The 16946-nt window shown below is 38.3% G+C and overlaps 1 protein-coding gene across 1 annotated transcript in view; it reads left to right on the plus strand.

Annotated features, from left to right (window-relative positions):
- Positions 1–14081, plus strand: part of kcnk3a (potassium channel, subfamily K, member 3a) — a 34708-nt gene extending 20627 nt beyond the window's left edge. Inside the window, exon 2 of the mRNA XM_008397511.2 lies at positions 10654–14081. Within this exon, the coding sequence (XP_008395733.1) occupies positions 10654–11573 (920 nt within the window). The 3' untranslated portion in view covers positions 11574–14081. The remainder of the gene's footprint in view (positions 1–10653) is intronic.
- Positions 14082–16946: the final 2865 nt, after the last annotated feature.

Consider the following 16946-nt stretch of genomic DNA (forward strand, 5'->3'; position numbering starts at 1 on the left):
GGTCTAAACGATAATGATTTGGCACAAAAGGAGTAATTAATCATTAAAATACTAAATAGTGTCACTATAATTAATGTAAGTCTTATAAAGCATAACAAAACATTGAAATATAATCACTGACCGTAGACAAAGACATCTAAGGTTGTAAATGTGCTTTCCCAAAATGATGGTGGACACTAAAACTGAACACACACAGAAAAAGCTGAATTATTATTATTTTTTTTTTATTGATCCTAAATGCATAGAAATAAATTTTAATATCATATAATTATCACAAGACACAAAGTATCAAAATTCAAACTGGTGGCAAACTGGTGTTGCTTCCGATATGTACACGCTCATTTACGGCACTTTAGTTTTTTTTATTCTTATTATTCTAGACATTTGTAAGTTTTTCCAGTTCAGTTCAAATGTCCTCATTTGGGTTTACCCATATTTGTTCATAGATTGGTTGGAAAACTCAGCCCACTCCTTTCACAGTTGTTTCATTATGCAGTATGTCTCTGCAGCTCTAAGTCTAAATGAGACCATTTCAAATTCCTGTATCACATTACAAAACACCCCCCACCCCCACACTTCTCCGCCGCCCAAAGAGAAACACTCAAATGGAGAACTTGAAACAGATACTCGTCATATGAGTTTTTCTCCTAAAAGCCTTGAAAATAATCCCAAATTGGACTTCCTACATTTGCAGCAGCTGTAAATTAAAGACTTAAAGCTAAATTTAAGATTAAATGAGGTAAAATGTGTTGCTCTTCTTCTTCAAGTGGATCTTTTTTCATCTCCACAGGCGGCTTCAGTTTTCATTTTACATCGTTCTGCCTCATATTCTTTAATATTAATTCCTCCTCCTTCATCCTGTTCATTTCAACTGTGTGTCAGGTACTTAACTCACGTGATTTATTTAATTAGCTTACTCTCCCAGAGATCTCACACTTTTCTTGGACTGCCTCGCTTGCTGACCTCATGGAAAATTCTGGCCTGCCAAGGTTTCCTCTCATATCCCCTAAAAAGGAACCTAAAGTTGTGCGTCTGGAAGTGGTCCCTGTTGGATTTTTTTTTTTCACACAAAAGTAAAACATTGACAGATATTTCATGGCTCTTAGATCCAACGCCTGGTCATCTGGATCTGAAGGCTTGTGACGCTGCAGAGTTTGGGTCTCAGCTGTGTGCCGGATGAGAGGACATGCTCCCAGGGCCGATGTGAAGCCCACACCAGGATAACCGAGTTAAACCGAACCCAGACGCTTTACCAATGTGCTGTCTCCTCTGGCGTTACATCAGATTGCTTTTGATAAATACATGCTACATCACCCTTGTGCTCTCTCTCCGTTTCACTCTCGCTCTCTGTTTCTGGACAGATTTGTTGTTAGCTGCTGAAGCATGTAATGAAGGGCTGATTGGAGAGACTACTCTAACCCTTTCAACCCGCCAACAGCATCAGCTGAATCACCTAGAAGGTGTCAAGTCATTATTAGAATGAATAAGCAAATCTGTGGAATCGTTTCCAGCCAAGACACGTTTGATACCTTATGTGCTCTTTGACTGACTTACAGTAAATGGCAATGACTCGTCAAATATTTTCCATTTTGTAGTTACTCTGGCTTGATCTTTGCTGTTGTGTTTAAACACTTGAGAAAAGTTGGTTAAAATCTCCAACATATGGGTACATAATTTAAACTATGTATTCTGATGAGCACACATTACTGTACTATTTTGGTCTGAGGTGATTAGTTAATCTCAAATTATGGTTTTATTACCTGTAAGTGGAAGAGAATCATAATAAACATAAATAAAAAGGCTTAAATAACATGTTTCATTTAGTGATGGGGTTGCAGAAACAAATGAACTTTTCTATAATGATCAAATTAATTGAGATGCTTCTGTTAATGGAAGTATGACCAATAGCAGAACTCTCCTGTTTTTTCTTAACCCGTTCATGCATGAATTAAGATTATTTGTGTCAGGATTTTTTTTCCAATTTTTTTTCTTAAGGCATTATAAAAGTAGGAAAAAATTTGTAAAAGAAAAAAAAAATTCTAAAAGTTTTTTTAGGTGATCAATTGTAATTATTTCTAAGTACAAAGTTGATATTTGAAAAATACATCAGTAGTATTTTTTTTTAGGGTTATCTGATGTCAATATTTTTTTTTACCTGCAAGAGTCGTCTACAGTAGAAGGAGGGACCGGGTCTGTCGGCATGCTTTTTTGTCTGTTGGACATATTGGATTTAACAAAAATAATTTCTTGCATTTTCAGCTGATGGCCAGCAGTTAATAGTGTATTTTATAATGCATTTAGTGTCCACTTTAGTGGTCTGTGTGTATTTATAACCTAAAATTACACAAGAAGCACAAGAAAATGGCTTTTAGACAGCTGTCCACTGTAGTGACCACTATGCATGAAAGGGTTAAACAGAGGTATGCAGGGTTTATACATCAACCTATTGGTTGTCATTCATCACCTATCTCTACTTTTCACTATAGAGAGAGGGGGAGCCATAATGGTATTTTTTTTAAACCTAGGAGTTTGAAAGGGTACACACTTTTACTAAATAACCAAAACATGACAAAACCTGACAAAAGACTTACTTTGGCGCCACAGACTGGAACAGGGTGAACTATTTTCTTAGGGTTTGGGGTCATCTTCAGTTCAGGTATCTATATGTTTTGTTCACAAGTGATGCTAGGCTTTAGTGGAAGAGGGATTGGAGAAGAAAACAAGGATAAAAAAAACAAAGTTATTTTAAGGATATTGTTATTTCAACCCTCACTGAAATAACAATATCCTCAATACAAGTGGCTGAAATGAGTGACTTCAAAGTTTGCTGCTAAACATGATGAAAATATTTGGCCTATTGAGTAATAGGTGCTAAAAATGACTTCTAAAATGTGGTATGGCGGTACAGTTTTCTTCTCTGGCACTGTTTTAGCTCAACATTTTTTTTGTTGGGATTCAGTAGTTAAATCCTCATCAGCAAAAATAGAAAATTTTAGATAGGTCCAATTCCCCGTGAAAACAATAGCAGGATTAATGGAAAACCCGTGCCGATGGTAAATATGCTATATTTAGAATTCAGAGTAACTTGCATTTAGGAAACATGATAGCTCTGATTGGAATAATTACTTCCTTCAGGTTGGGCGGTGATTGTGGTCATGACTAAAAGAAACAAAAGTTGATAGAGATCATCCATCACTTCTTCTTTTTTTTTTGGCCTAATTCTTGCTCATTTTGGTTTTGTTTATATTAGCACACAGATTGTCTTCACTGGAAAAGCATTTGTTCTAACACAAGATATGGTGTCTGGGGCCATTTGTAGTTTTGTGTATAATTACTGATGCGTCACCGCTGGGGAGCGTAAGTAGGAGGCATTTTTTATTGCAGTCATAATCTTTGTAAATAACTGGCTTTCAGAGGATGTGCAGAAGCAGCAGATTATTATTTTTTAAGATTTATGTTTCTTCGATCCGGTGAAAGATTCTAAACAACATTTGGCCCCCACGGATCTTTTTTAAGATTGGGAAGGTCGAATTTGTCACGAGGGAAGCATTTTGGTTTGATTTGTGATCTGGATTATTATTTCCATTTTCAGTTTCTGACACAAGCATTCAGATTTATATCTAAAATGTCCTGTTTTTAAAGAAATATTTGTGATAGAATGCACTCCAACATTGTTTCTAGGAGGACGAAAAACATCACAATCCCTAGTAAACATATTCATCCTCTTTGGATGTTTTTCTCCTTGTGTTGATTTTTTTATGAAATCACATTCAATGCAATTTGTCTATTTTGACAATAACATGGAAAAAAGTATCTTATCCAAAGCTAAAGTAGAGTTTAAAAATAATTTTCTCATTATTTTTTAAAATCTTTAGAATCTTTTTTTTTTTTTGCATATAGATGAGCTGACAGCACTTTTCCACTTTGGTGGACAAAAAATATATTAAGTATAAATAATATATGCACTTTGTGACTCAGATGGAAGAGACAACTGTTGCTCTCCACCAGTCAAAGATGAAGATGACTGTCACTGTTATATAAATTTGCCCAAGGACATACGGGAGAGTCCAAATGAAATTAGAAAACAGATCAGTCAATCAATCTTCATTTATGGACTCTATGCATACACAGTGAGGGGAACACAAAGCATTTTGCAAAGGGAAAAAAGAACAAAAAACATCATGAGGTTTGGACAACAAGATCAATGCCCAGATCTCAATCCTACTGAGAATTTGTGGCTGGACATGAAAAGAGCTGTCCACGCCCTCAAGCAACCTGATAAGAGCTCTAGCTGTGTTTGGGAAAATAAAAAGAATGGAGAAAAATTGCCCTGCCCTGATGTTCCAGCCTGATTGGGACATATCAGTATAAGTCTCAATGCTGCAGTCGCAGCCAAAGTCACATCAACTACATGCAGACTTCAGGGAGGTGAATATTTATATAGCCATTTTTAAAAGAGTGACATTGCTTTGCACAGATTTCATTTTTTTTCTTCTTTTTTTTGCCATTGAGGCTAAAAAAAACCCCAGAAGGTCACAAAATGGTAATAAATTCAAAGGGGGTTGATTATTGGGTCTGGTCATAATCATGGCGTCCTATTGATACCGAGACTCTGCTTCTGCTAATCTAATAGTGAGCTTCAGATTTTTCTCATTGTAATCCTCACTATTAATCAATTAAGTTTATTTCTGTAGCACATTTAAAGTACTTTACATAAAAGAAAGAAATTCAAAGTTGTAGAACATACAGTCAACAATAGTCAAGTGCTGTCATTAAACATCAAAATGTTGATTAATGTTTCATTGATTGTGTTTCAAAAGCAACTCTAAGCAGGTGGTTTTTTAGTTGAGATTTAAAGGTACTAGTTGTTTTGCAGTTTTCTGGGAGTTTATTCCAGATCTGCGATGCATAGAAGCTGAGTGCTGCTTCTCCACTATATGTGTTGGAAATGTGAATTTGGATTCTTATCAGTTAAATCTATTTATTGTTCTTGTTGTATTTATAGTCGAACTTAGTTGAAATGAAAAGTTCCTAAGCACTTTTTTCTCATGCAGTCTTAATTATTGCAGTGTTATAATTGTGTCCAGGAAGAAAATCTGAAGGTTATTTTTGAATTAAATGTTAGATCCTCCATTATTTTTTGTGTTTTCATTGAATTAAAATGTAATTTTAAGGATTGTGGATGCTGTGTTTCCAATAAAAACTCAGCCAAGGAGCTGCAACTTTCACAGAAAGGGACATTACACAGCAGTTGCCAGAGAGGCCTTCTGGGTCAAAAGCCAAACTGAGGGCAGATGGGAGGACCAGAGCTGTGTCTGAGAGCCTGTGCAAACAATCACAGAGTTTGGGGTGTCTGTGCATGAGAATTAATGGGGACCAGCGGCTCCAAGGAAAAGACGGGGATGAGACACAGTTCGTGGGAAAACACTGCATCGCTGCAATCTTTTACCATAACTTCTTTGGGTGTCATTAGCAGACATGCCTGCTGCTACACACAAGTGGACAGAAGTTTCACAATTCACAGAGTCTTGTTTATGATATTTTTGGCCAGGCACAGCTGGAGATGAAAGTGAGCGGGGAGGGAGGCCTGCTGCGGGAGCAGAGTGGACTGCTGTGCGAAGACAGGCTGTACCAATCAGGGGACATGATCAGTGTTTACTCGCATGGGTAACCAGAACATTCCCCAATCTGCTCAGCATTCTAGGGAGGCCGTAAACGCTGATAATGGTGACGTCGCGCAGGGGCGCCTCCTCGGGCCACCTGTATGTGGAAGAACTAGGCTGGCCATATAAGGCTGAATGTGTGTAACACCTCTGAACTCACTTCAGCCTTGCAGAAAGAATGTGTTTACAGAGCCTTGATATCATATCCTCTTAGTAAAGCTGTCATATATATCATCTTCAGTTTGTTTGTGCTCTAGCAGGTGTGACGTGCGCAGGTGAAAAAAAAGTAAAAGTACCACTAAAAGATTCTGTGCCAGAGTCATACTTAAAGTTGAACCGGTCCCTCCTGGTTTTTTTTCTTTTTCTCAGAAGTTAACTTGATGGGTTTTCCTAGTGCAGATCTTAATTCTAACCCAGCTGAAGGATCTGGTGTTTTCTTTTTCCTTTTACAATTTCAAATGTAACTGAATAAAATAATCAAAATAAAAGTAAAAGTAAAAGTTAGGCTTTTTAAAACTCCTTCAAAAAGTACACAGTATAGACAAATTGTAATCAATTACAGCAATGTGAGTAAATGTAACTACTTACTTTCCGTCTCCTGTATATCAGTGCCTGAATAATCAGAATATCTTTTTTTTTTTTACATACTCAAGTGCTTCTATTTTCTACTTTATCCATACAGGTAACCTATAGTATAGTAAAATATTGATATTTTTTACTTATTTGGGTTTTGACTGTTTTTTGAGAGATGGTTTTTGTCGCAGCAAAATGACAAAAATTTTGTGAAGGTGCTATTTTCACAATGAAAACTTGCAGCTTCAATTTCAGCTAAAGGTTATTCTACAAAGAAAATTCTCATTAGGACTGATAAATTAATGTCCACTTTTGCTGAGTGTTAGTGGCTGCGGGAAGGCTAAAGGAGTGCGAAAACTTTTGCACAGTGCAAAGAGAAAATAAGCAGCTACATTTGTGTGAAATCTTGCACGACACACACAAGAACACACTGCCGAGAGTATTATGTAGCATGACTCTGCCTGCTCTCCAGGCTGCAGAGATGTCTGAGGATATTATCCGTCAAGCCCAGTGTCATCAGCGCTGTCAGCACCACTGCCGTTTAGGTCTCTGCGTCATCTTGTTCCTTGTGCTCCTTGCACTGTTTTACATGCGCGCAATACGGCTTATCTCAAAATGTTCTCTCTACAGCATCATGTTAACAAACTAATAAAATTATAAACATCAAATATACAAGATGATGCATCTTCTACTTGAGAATCTCTCCCCAATGAGCCACATTTCCAGTCTTTTCTTGGCGAGAACAAATTGTTCTTGGTAATCAATGGAAATTTAATTGAGTGACAGCGAGCTTGAGCCCTCAGAGCTACGTTATGCTGCTCTTTGATCTATTTTCAAAGACCGTTTTTTACCCCCCCCCCCAAGGCCAATTAATCAGCGCAATGAAGACGTCGGATGCTGTGTGTTTAGTACTTTAGAGGCAGACGCCCTGGGGAGCCAAGTTTATACAGTGAGCTGTCATCTAAGCAGACAAACAAGCAATCAGAGCTCTAAAAGATGAAATATGAAAGAAAAAAAAACCTGGATCAGTAATTGTAGTTTTGCTGCCATAAATGAGTGAATTCAGATGATATGGGGCGTTTAATTTGCAAAATCAGACTGAGTAATCAGAGACTGAATGATGTGCACCCATTTTTGATTAAAAACTGAAATGAAAGGAGTGGGTAAAATGACTTGCACGCTTGGTTTGAGGCCTTAAAAATAAATAAGAATCCTCTCAGGCTGATGGTATTTTCAGATTGGCTCATATTTAGTAAAATGATGAAAAGATTTATTTGAATTATAATCAGAAAGACACATTAGGTCACCTGACTGGTTGAGGCAGCAGGCAGAAACTGAAACCCAAAGTGCTTTAAAAAATGGTAAGTGGATTGTACTCGTGTAGCATTTTATCTAGCTGGAGGACTTCAAAGTGCTTCACATTACATTCAGTCATTCACACATTCACACATTGATGGTGATAAGCTACATTTTAGCCACAGCTGCCCTGATGCCTGACAGAAGCAAGGACGTCACGCAATCACATTTCTGACCAACACTAGCAGGAGAGACGAGTGAAGTGCCGTTCCCAAATACAAGACCAAGTACAGAAAGATGAACTTCTACCATCTGATGATCTAATGTTTTCTTTCGGATAATAGTTAAACACTTATTCTCAGTTTACAAATCTTTGATTCTAGTTGAGTTTGACTTTATTGAACGTCGTGTAATGAAGGGATAAACAAAGTTATATACACAGAAAATAAATTTAGAACAAAAGCAAGCAAAAGAAGAACAGTGGTAAAGTATATTAACATGTTTAAAGAAGTGGGAGAAAGTAAAAACTCCTTTTTACAGTCACCCCTCTTCCTTCTCAGTTGGTATTTTCTATATCCATATCAATGGCTGGTACAATGCATTAATGTTTGTATACGTCATTATGAACAAGCGTAGATATTTTCTTACGTTAAAATTCAATAAATAAAACCATAACAACCATATTAATATCAGTTACTGATATTGGCCCAAATTTTCATACTGGTGCATCCCTACTACTAATTAAAACGCGTCTAAAGGAAAAAACGGGTCCAACCCAGTAATAGTAAGTACATATGCAATCATCAAACCCTTGTAGTGACACGATTGCACATACTAAGCGTTAATATTTAATCTTCTACCAGAAGGACTGTGAGTTCTCCAGGAGGTAGTAACACATTATTAGAGAGTTTTTTTTTTCTTTTTCTGAGGAGCGAATGGTACTCTTGCCAACACAGGAGTCATGGTCTGTCTCATGATAACATTCTCATAACCTGAGAAAGCGGGATGACTTTGTCATGCAGGACCTCTTTACTCCCTCACACCATGCTATGAGTGTGCGGCTTGTCGCCTCAAGCGCCAGCATTTGCTGCTGATGAGCCCCGCTGTCACTCTGGTGATCCCTGCGTCTCAGTAAGCCGCTCCCCACTGCAATGTGACAGCCCTGCAGCCTCGTCTGCAGCTCACCTGAACAAACTGTCCTGCTGACTTGCTTAATGAGCGCTGCAACATTTTTGGTAGAGCACAAAAATCTCAAAGCGAAACAAGCCATCGTGTTAAATTCATATTCTGCTGAGAACTTATTTTCCCACAGCTGAACATGTTAGGTCTCTGTTCTCATCTACTGTAGTTGTTTCAGCAGATCACAGCATGTGTTAAATGGTGCAGTGATGGAGGAAGTGAGCTGGAATGCCTTCACAAAAGGAAGGCAATAATGAAAATAACTATAAAGAGAGTGAAATTCATTTAAAAATAAGTCTTATTCACAGATCTTAGTTGTGACCCCAGGGAACAGACTGACCAGATTAAAGATTCATGCTTTGTAGATTAGCTAGTCTAGACAAAAGCTGTATGATTGACATACAGAATCGAACTGAACTGATTTTGCAAGTATAATTTGAAAATGTCTGAATGGAATTGACTGATTAAATCCAGCTTGGATTGTTGATCCTTAAAATGGAGAATTGTTGTAATTTGGTTCTATACAAAATAAATAAATTGCTGATCTTTCTGTCCAGGGCTTCAATATGGGATTGGATATGTTCTCCAGAAAGATAAAATAACTCAAATCGCATCATTAACTGTGGCTCCTGCTTTTGCTGAATGAAGGGGGGAATGTTTAAACAGATTTGGCACCAGAAGGAAAGATGGTAGGACGAAATAGATTTGTGTTCCAATAAAAACAGAGCTTCGAGAATTAAATCAACCCTCCGGTAATTACATTTGGACTCTCGATCAACCTCTTTGACTTGCGCAACCTGTGGTTATCAGGGGGTTATCTCTGTTTCTGTTTGCACCAGCTCCACATGTCAGGAGGATGGGCAAGGGAGTCAAAGACGTTGAATGTGACGTATATTCAAATATACAATCAGGTGCAACAAAAGTACTTACAGAATCTGTCTATTGCACCCATAACTAACTAACACCATCACGTACCACCAAATTAGTCATAAAGTGGCTAAAAGACGACAAAGTTAAGTGGAAAATCTAGGTGTAAAGGATTAATTTACATGAGTTCTTTCAAGTGAAATGAGAAAAGTCTCCAGTAAACTTTATGAGAAGCTTGTTGAAGGACACCAAGAGCATTTGAAGTCATATAGATTGTACATAAACTCCTGCATTTAAAAAATTTTAAGCCAAAAATTAGAAGTCTCATTAAAATATCTATTATTGTGGCACTTCACAAATTAAAATAATTTGGACAATCTTTAACTAAAACAAGAATGATTGAGTGTGATCTAATGTGACTGTGAGGAAAGAAAGGTAGTGTGTGTTTTTATGCAGTGTATATAAATATCTAGTTTCTCTGGGAGCTAAATTTAAAGAAAATTCTCCCCAAAACTTTGATGTGCAACCCTCTTAAAAACTGTCTTCTCTGAGAAGTTCTTGCTCTGGGCTCTTTCGCTGTTCAAAGTGTACCGCTGCCTTTCTGCTGGCTGTTTTATGGCTTAAAAATTCAGAGTAATACAAGACAAAGAGATTTTTTTTTTTCTTTCAGATGTACAAATACAGACGGGTATTTACAACCTAGCCTTTGGTGTCCTGTTTATTTGATCTGGAACAATGTTAAGCTCTAATTAGGTGCAAATGCACTCATTAGCCAAAGCCACTCTGCAGAGACCAATTGTCAATGAATTATTCAAGACCTCTCTCCCATACACGACATCAATACTTGGCTCTTCCTGCTTCCACACTCCTGTGCATTCTCATCTCCAATTGCATTCTGCCACTGTGAAATGAAGAGTGTTTGAATTTATCTGAAGAGCCACTCAGAGAATACAAATCATCTGTCTCTTTCAAGTCCAGGTTTCAGCCTTCTCTTGTTAGACCTCTGTCATCTGCAGAGTAGTTTTCATTAGTTTCACCCCAGTAACCTTGCTTCTTTCTCCCATTTCTCCCACAGGATACGGCCATGCAGCCCCCAGCACAGAAGGAGGGAAAGTCTTCTGCATGCTCTACGCCCTCCTAGGCATTCCCCTCACTTTGGTCATGTTCCAGAGCGTTGGTGAGCGGATTAACACCTTCGTCAGATACCTGCTCCATCGCCTAAAGAAGTGCCTTGGAATGAGGCGCACCGAAGTCTCTTTGGCCAACATGGTGACCTTTGGTTTCATATCCTGCATAAGCACGCTATGCGTGGGGGCGATGGCCTTCACTCACTTTGAGGAGTGGAGCTTCTTTCATGCGTACTACTACTGCTTTATCACGCTCACCACCATCGGGTTTGGGGACTACGTGGCACTGCAGAATAAGGATGCCCTGCAGACCAAGCCGGAGTACGTGGCCTTCAGCTTTATCTACATCTTGACAGGCCTGGCAGTGATTGGAGCCTTCCTCAACTTAGCAGTACTGAGATTCATGACAATGAATGCCGAGGATGAGAAAAGGGACGCCGAGCAGAGGGCTCTTCTTGCCCATAACGGCCAGGTGGGTGGGCACATTAACTGCTCCGTAGACCCCATCTCCCCCTCCTCCACGCCGCCTGGGTGTGGCGGTGGAAGTGCAATCGGAGGGAGCAGCGGAGGGGCTGCGAGCCGCGGCTTACGTAACGTTTACGCCGAGGTTCTCCACTTCCAGTCCATGTGTTCCTGCCTTTGGTATAAGAGCAGAGAGAAGCTGCAGTACTCCATCCCCATGATCATCCCACGTGACCTCTCCACGTCGGACACCTACATGGAGCAGGGAGAGGCTTTCTCCAACCCTCTGCACTCGAACGGCTGCGTGTGCAGCTTGCACCATCACTCAGGCATCAGCTCGGTGTCCACAGGTTTGCACAGCATCAACACCTACAGGAGACTGAATAAACGCAGAAGCTCTATCTAAGCATCTGGAAAACTTTGTTTCACAGTCTGTTTGCGTGCATCACCATGTGAGGTAGTCCAGCTGGAGCAGAAATACAGTGGACATGGAAGGAACAAAATGCCAACGTTACAGAGATCTAACTCCACCAATCTGGGTTTTGCTTTGGAATTAAATAATTTGGTGGTTTGGACTCAAGACGTGGTTCTTCCATTGACGGAGTGTGACTCTTCTAGTATTAAGAGTATTAAGAATCACACTAAAGCTAATGGTTGAGTGGCGTTTACTACACGTCTTCTGACACTGTTGCACATCTGCAATATCTTAACTCTGAAATGAGCATTTTCTTTGTCAGCAAGTATGGATTTCTAAACCTCAATCTGAAAGAGAAGGAAAAGCACAGAGATATGTATTAAGAGGAGAATTTAATAAAATAAAATAATATCTCAAAAGAAAACTTGTTGGTAAGGAACTCACTTGATGAGCCAGAGTAAAATGTGTGTAAATATTTGGACACTTCACATAAAACTTATTTTTTTCAGTGAGAGCTTTAAAAAAAGAAGTTTTTTTTCCTGTGTTTATGTTTGCACAGTGCAGTTTCAAACAAACCTCCTGGTCTCCTTAAGATTATGTTTTCTTCCATGAGAAAACATTAGATCAAATGATAATATCTCACTGGTTTAAGATAGCTGTCATAAACATTGCCTTGCAAAAGTATATTGAACTTCTTCATGCTTGTCACAACAGAACCATACATTTCAAAGCATATTACTGGGATAATATGGCAAGCGAAAAGTTGCTTGCAAATGTGAATGCGGCATTCAAAAATTTTGTGAGTAAAGGCCTTAAAAAGTTGGGTATTTTTATTTCATCTCAATTAGTCAATTTAAACGACCTCGTTTTGCCATGACAATCTGCAAATTTTTGTCTGAAACTTTTGACTACTCTGTTTAAAAACATTTCAGCCTCAGTCAGGTTGGTGGGGAAAGCATCCTTGGAATCGGTTTTAATGTCCGCAGACTGATAATCGTAAACACTCCCAGGTTTGTTCAGGCTTTAAGTTTAGGATCCTTGTCATGATGGAATGTAAAGCTTTACAGCCGCTGACAGTTTTTGTTTGCCGTCTCATTTCCCTCATCCATCTTCCCAATAAGTTCCAACCAGCGTTCCTGTCCATAATTATCCCCACAACAGGATCCTGCCGTTTCATATTTTAATTTGGGGATAGTGTGTACAGCGTTTTGCACAGAGGCCAGAAAGCACAATTTTGATCTCATTAGACTAGAGCACCTTTTTCTGCATGTGCCCTTCCTGGTTTATGACAACCTGCAAACACAAGTTGTTTAAGAATGATTTTGTTCTTGCTTCTCTTTCACTAAACTCAGATTTTTGGATTACACGCCAGTATTTGTCCCGAGGACAGATTCTTCAGGTTTTCCTGGTTCCTTCTCTGATTGGTAAATTAATCAGTGCTCTGTGAGAGGGTCAAAGCTTGAGATTTAGTTTTATAGCCATACACTTATTTGAATTTCTCTATAATGTTATTCTTGAGCTTTATGGAGTGATTGATTGTCTTTATTTATTCAGGGGTATCAACGTAAAGAGGGGTGAATCGAAATCCAAATAAAAGACTTTCAGATATTTAAAAAAAAAATTGAAACTGTGTAATACAGCAGTTCTTTGTGTTGTGTTACCTCATAAAATTCCAATAAAATGCATAACATTTTTAAATTATGACATGACAGAAAAGTAAAAGGGCAAAAACACATCTGCAAAGCGCCATAAAGATCCGACATGCAATGTCACCATTGACCACTAGGCTTCCTTTGCCACTTTTCCCCTCAGCTTTATAAAATTACTATGAATTTAGATTTTCATAGGTTGTTCTTATGCATTAATCTGAATCATGTACATGTTCTCATCATATGTTTTTGTGTAGCTGGACTATAATCTGATATCTTAAATCAGAGCATGTAAGCTCACCTGTGTATTGTAGAAAAGCATATCGTATTCACTGCTGCACCTTAGAGAACTGTTTGTGCTTTCAGACACTGGGACTCGGTGTCTGACATGTTTGATTCTTTTTAAATGAATCCCACCATGTTCTGTTATGTAAGTGATAAGACCTAACTCATGTAACTTGTCGGGGAAGTGAGAGGCATTTCCATTGATGCTCTGTACTTTGTGAACCTCACAAACAAAGAAACAGCCTCAGCTTTTGCACGTCTTGCACTTAAAGGGGCGGTGGGGCATTCTCCGGCCCCACATTCACTTGACTCAACCAATTGAGGTCTTTTATGCAGTGTTCATTTTGTTTCATTGAAGAACTGACATTTGTCTTTATTGTATTTCTGTAGTTTATCGTCACAGAGAGTCATTACGGTTTTCAGTTTTTCTTTTCTACTGGACAGTTCATGACTACAGTAAACCTGTTGACGTTTTTCAGCAACTCACTACTTGATGAGAAGAGCTGTGTGTGTTACATGTACATGTTTTTGTTTTCTTTTGAGCATAATAAAATACTATTTAATTTAAAATGACAACTGTATTTGAGTGTTGAATACTGAAGTATTAGAATATGTGGATTTTGGTTTGTGTGAACTCATCAGCAAGGCTGGTGACTCAATGTTGGACAATACATTACTTTCCACGAACCAGCACAGAAAAACCAAAACAGGAGTGTTTACTTCATAATAGTTATACTAAAAACCTTGAAAAACGTATTTGAAACTGCAATATCCTGAGATAATAATAAGGTATACAAAACAAGACTTTTCTCGTGCAGATATGTAAAAAGAACTATGAATGAAAAGAAGAAAAATAAATAAATCTGATAGAAATAAAGAGAAATGCTTTAGTAAAGCTGCAGTAAGCAACACTTTCACCACATCTCAGGTGTTCAAGCAGTTTGTCCCAGAGCTGAAGAGCAAAGATACCAATCAGACTGAAGAGCTGCCTGATGACCAAAGGGTTCCACATACCATCAATTACATTTTACATTCTGTTTTTACAAACAGAGCCAATGCATGGATTTAAGGGCCGATGTAATGCGATCCATATTCTCTGGCAGCAGCATTTTGGATGAGCAGCAGCTGCCTGATAGATTTTCTGACCTGTAAGCACAAAAGTATGAGGCAAATCCATTGCGTTCTTCAAAACACCTTCGCTAATCTGATATTTGAATCTGTATGCCACTACCGCTTCCATCATGGCTAACGTTTTAGCCACAGTGAAAGGTTATGCGACCAAAGAAAAGATGCATGATTCAGACTTTATTCGTCCCTGTTATGATGCGCATTATGCAACTGTCATGCTGCGCCTTAATTGTTGTAGGAGTTTCCCCTTTCATATTCAGCAAAAAGTGCCCAAATCCTGCACTGAGATCATGAAGCCGATCGCTGTCTCTTTAGACCTCTGGCTGACAGTTTTCCACATCATCTGCACCTACGCATCACTGGTTATTCTGACTTATATAACAGATAAACTTGCACTTAAAACTGTGGCCCTAATGAAACTTTAAATGCTTTCTAGTCAGAATTGTAATATCATGAGAGATTTCTGAGACTTAAGTGCTTCAGTGGGTTTTTGTTGGGGTTTGCTTCGGGGCCCTCATGCACTGCTGCTCTGATGTTAAGGATTTCATGTGAGGAAAAAAATACAAACTCCCAGAACAGACATCCAAGACTTAACCAGTCAATGCTTAGGTGAGAATGAATAAGATCAGAGCACACACTAGCAAGCGGTGATCAGGTTCGATACTTAAAGCTGACGAAACGAGCGCCGTGTCATACATTTTTATTACATCCTTCCTCCTGTTTGCTCTGTTCAAGGACTTCTGTAGAGAGTTAAGATTCAGCACAGAGAGAGGAATGTAAGGCCAATGCAGGACAGCCAAAAACAGCAGTGCATTGAAAGGAAATACTCACCCCAAAAAGAAAGTAAGTTTAAAACATAAACATTCTTACAAAAGAAAAAAAAACATTCCCAGAGGAGCAGCAAGATGTTTTGTGTCAGTAACTTTTGCTATGCATATATTAGAAAAACATTCCATTTAAGTTTTTACATCAAGGGCAACAATATTTTTCTGTCTGGTAATCAAAATAAAACATTTTTGCCTTCCTTAATGTTTTGCTTCTGTGAGCACTCTCATTTTCAGAAATTCAAGAGAGGTTACACGTTTGTAAAAATAGAGAAAACATTTTATAAAAAGATGTGCATTTCTGTCAGAGAATTGAATATGTGGAAGATGGAGGGGAAACAGGTAAAAGTCTGTAGAGATTTACATTTCTCCTGAAGACCAAGATTCTTCATCTCAACTCTGCAAAATACATATAGACAAAAGTGTTTTTTGATCTCTTCATTCTTTATAAAACTTTTTTTTATTATCTTAAATTGAGTACATTTATTAACTGGGGAAAACGGTCTCATTTTTAAAAGCTCAGCAATTCCAAGGAATTTTTTTTTCATTATGATGCACCTTTTTAAATAGGTCAGAATGTTTAAGCATCTAAATAATATTTGTGATTGAATATATAAAAATAGATTGCTTAGTTAAGTCATGTTTTCCATCACAAAGTTGCCAACTATATTTTGAACCAAAAATGTAAACCTACTCATTGATGAAAGTCAATTTACATTCAATTTGCATCTTATACTGGAACTTTATATACCTTCACATTTAGAAAAGATGGTGACCTTTCATTATTGTTCTTTTTTTTACTTTAATTATTAGGTCTTTTTTTTTTTTTTTACCAAAATAATACAAATACTTTGTTCTATTGGACATCCTGTCCTCTCTGTGGCCTGTGGCAGCTTCAGTGATCATGTGGAGTTTTATTTTTGCTTGTTTCGATCCCAGATGCATTCAGCTGTCAAGCCGCTGCACCATAGAGCACGCGGCAGAACAATAAGAACCTGCAACGACCACTCCTCTAGGACACTATCAGACCAAACTGTAGGAAACAACGCGAAGAATCCACGGCTCGGTGCGTTTCGGAACATAAACGACATCTGACAGGCTGCGGTTCTTTATGCTCCAATGACCAAGCATTACAAAATGAGCGGAGGAAAAGGAAATCAGTCTGCAGTGATGCTTCTGCTTGTGATGTGTGAACACCACAGAGGGTTAATGACCTGCTGTCTGCTCTCCCGCTGAGACACAATGAGCCTTCTGAGCGGTGACTGATGTGAAGACGTAACCTCAGGCCAAATCGATGATGACTAAACGTTTTTCAGTTTAATTGGACAATAGAGGGAGGATATAAAACCCTCTGTTCTGCGCAAGGCAATACATCACACTCAAATAGTCATTTCTACCAGCTCTATATTAGCAGAAGGAGAATAATCTTCTCTTTTCTTGTCAAAGTGGAAAACATCTGTGACTCTGACTAGCCAGCA

Source organism: Poecilia reticulata, linkage group LG21 (genome assembly GCF_000633615.1).
Source record: "Poecilia reticulata strain Guanapo linkage group LG21, Guppy_female_1.0+MT, whole genome shotgun sequence".
Lineage (NCBI taxonomy): Eukaryota > Metazoa > Chordata > Actinopteri > Cyprinodontiformes > Poeciliidae > Poecilia > Poecilia reticulata.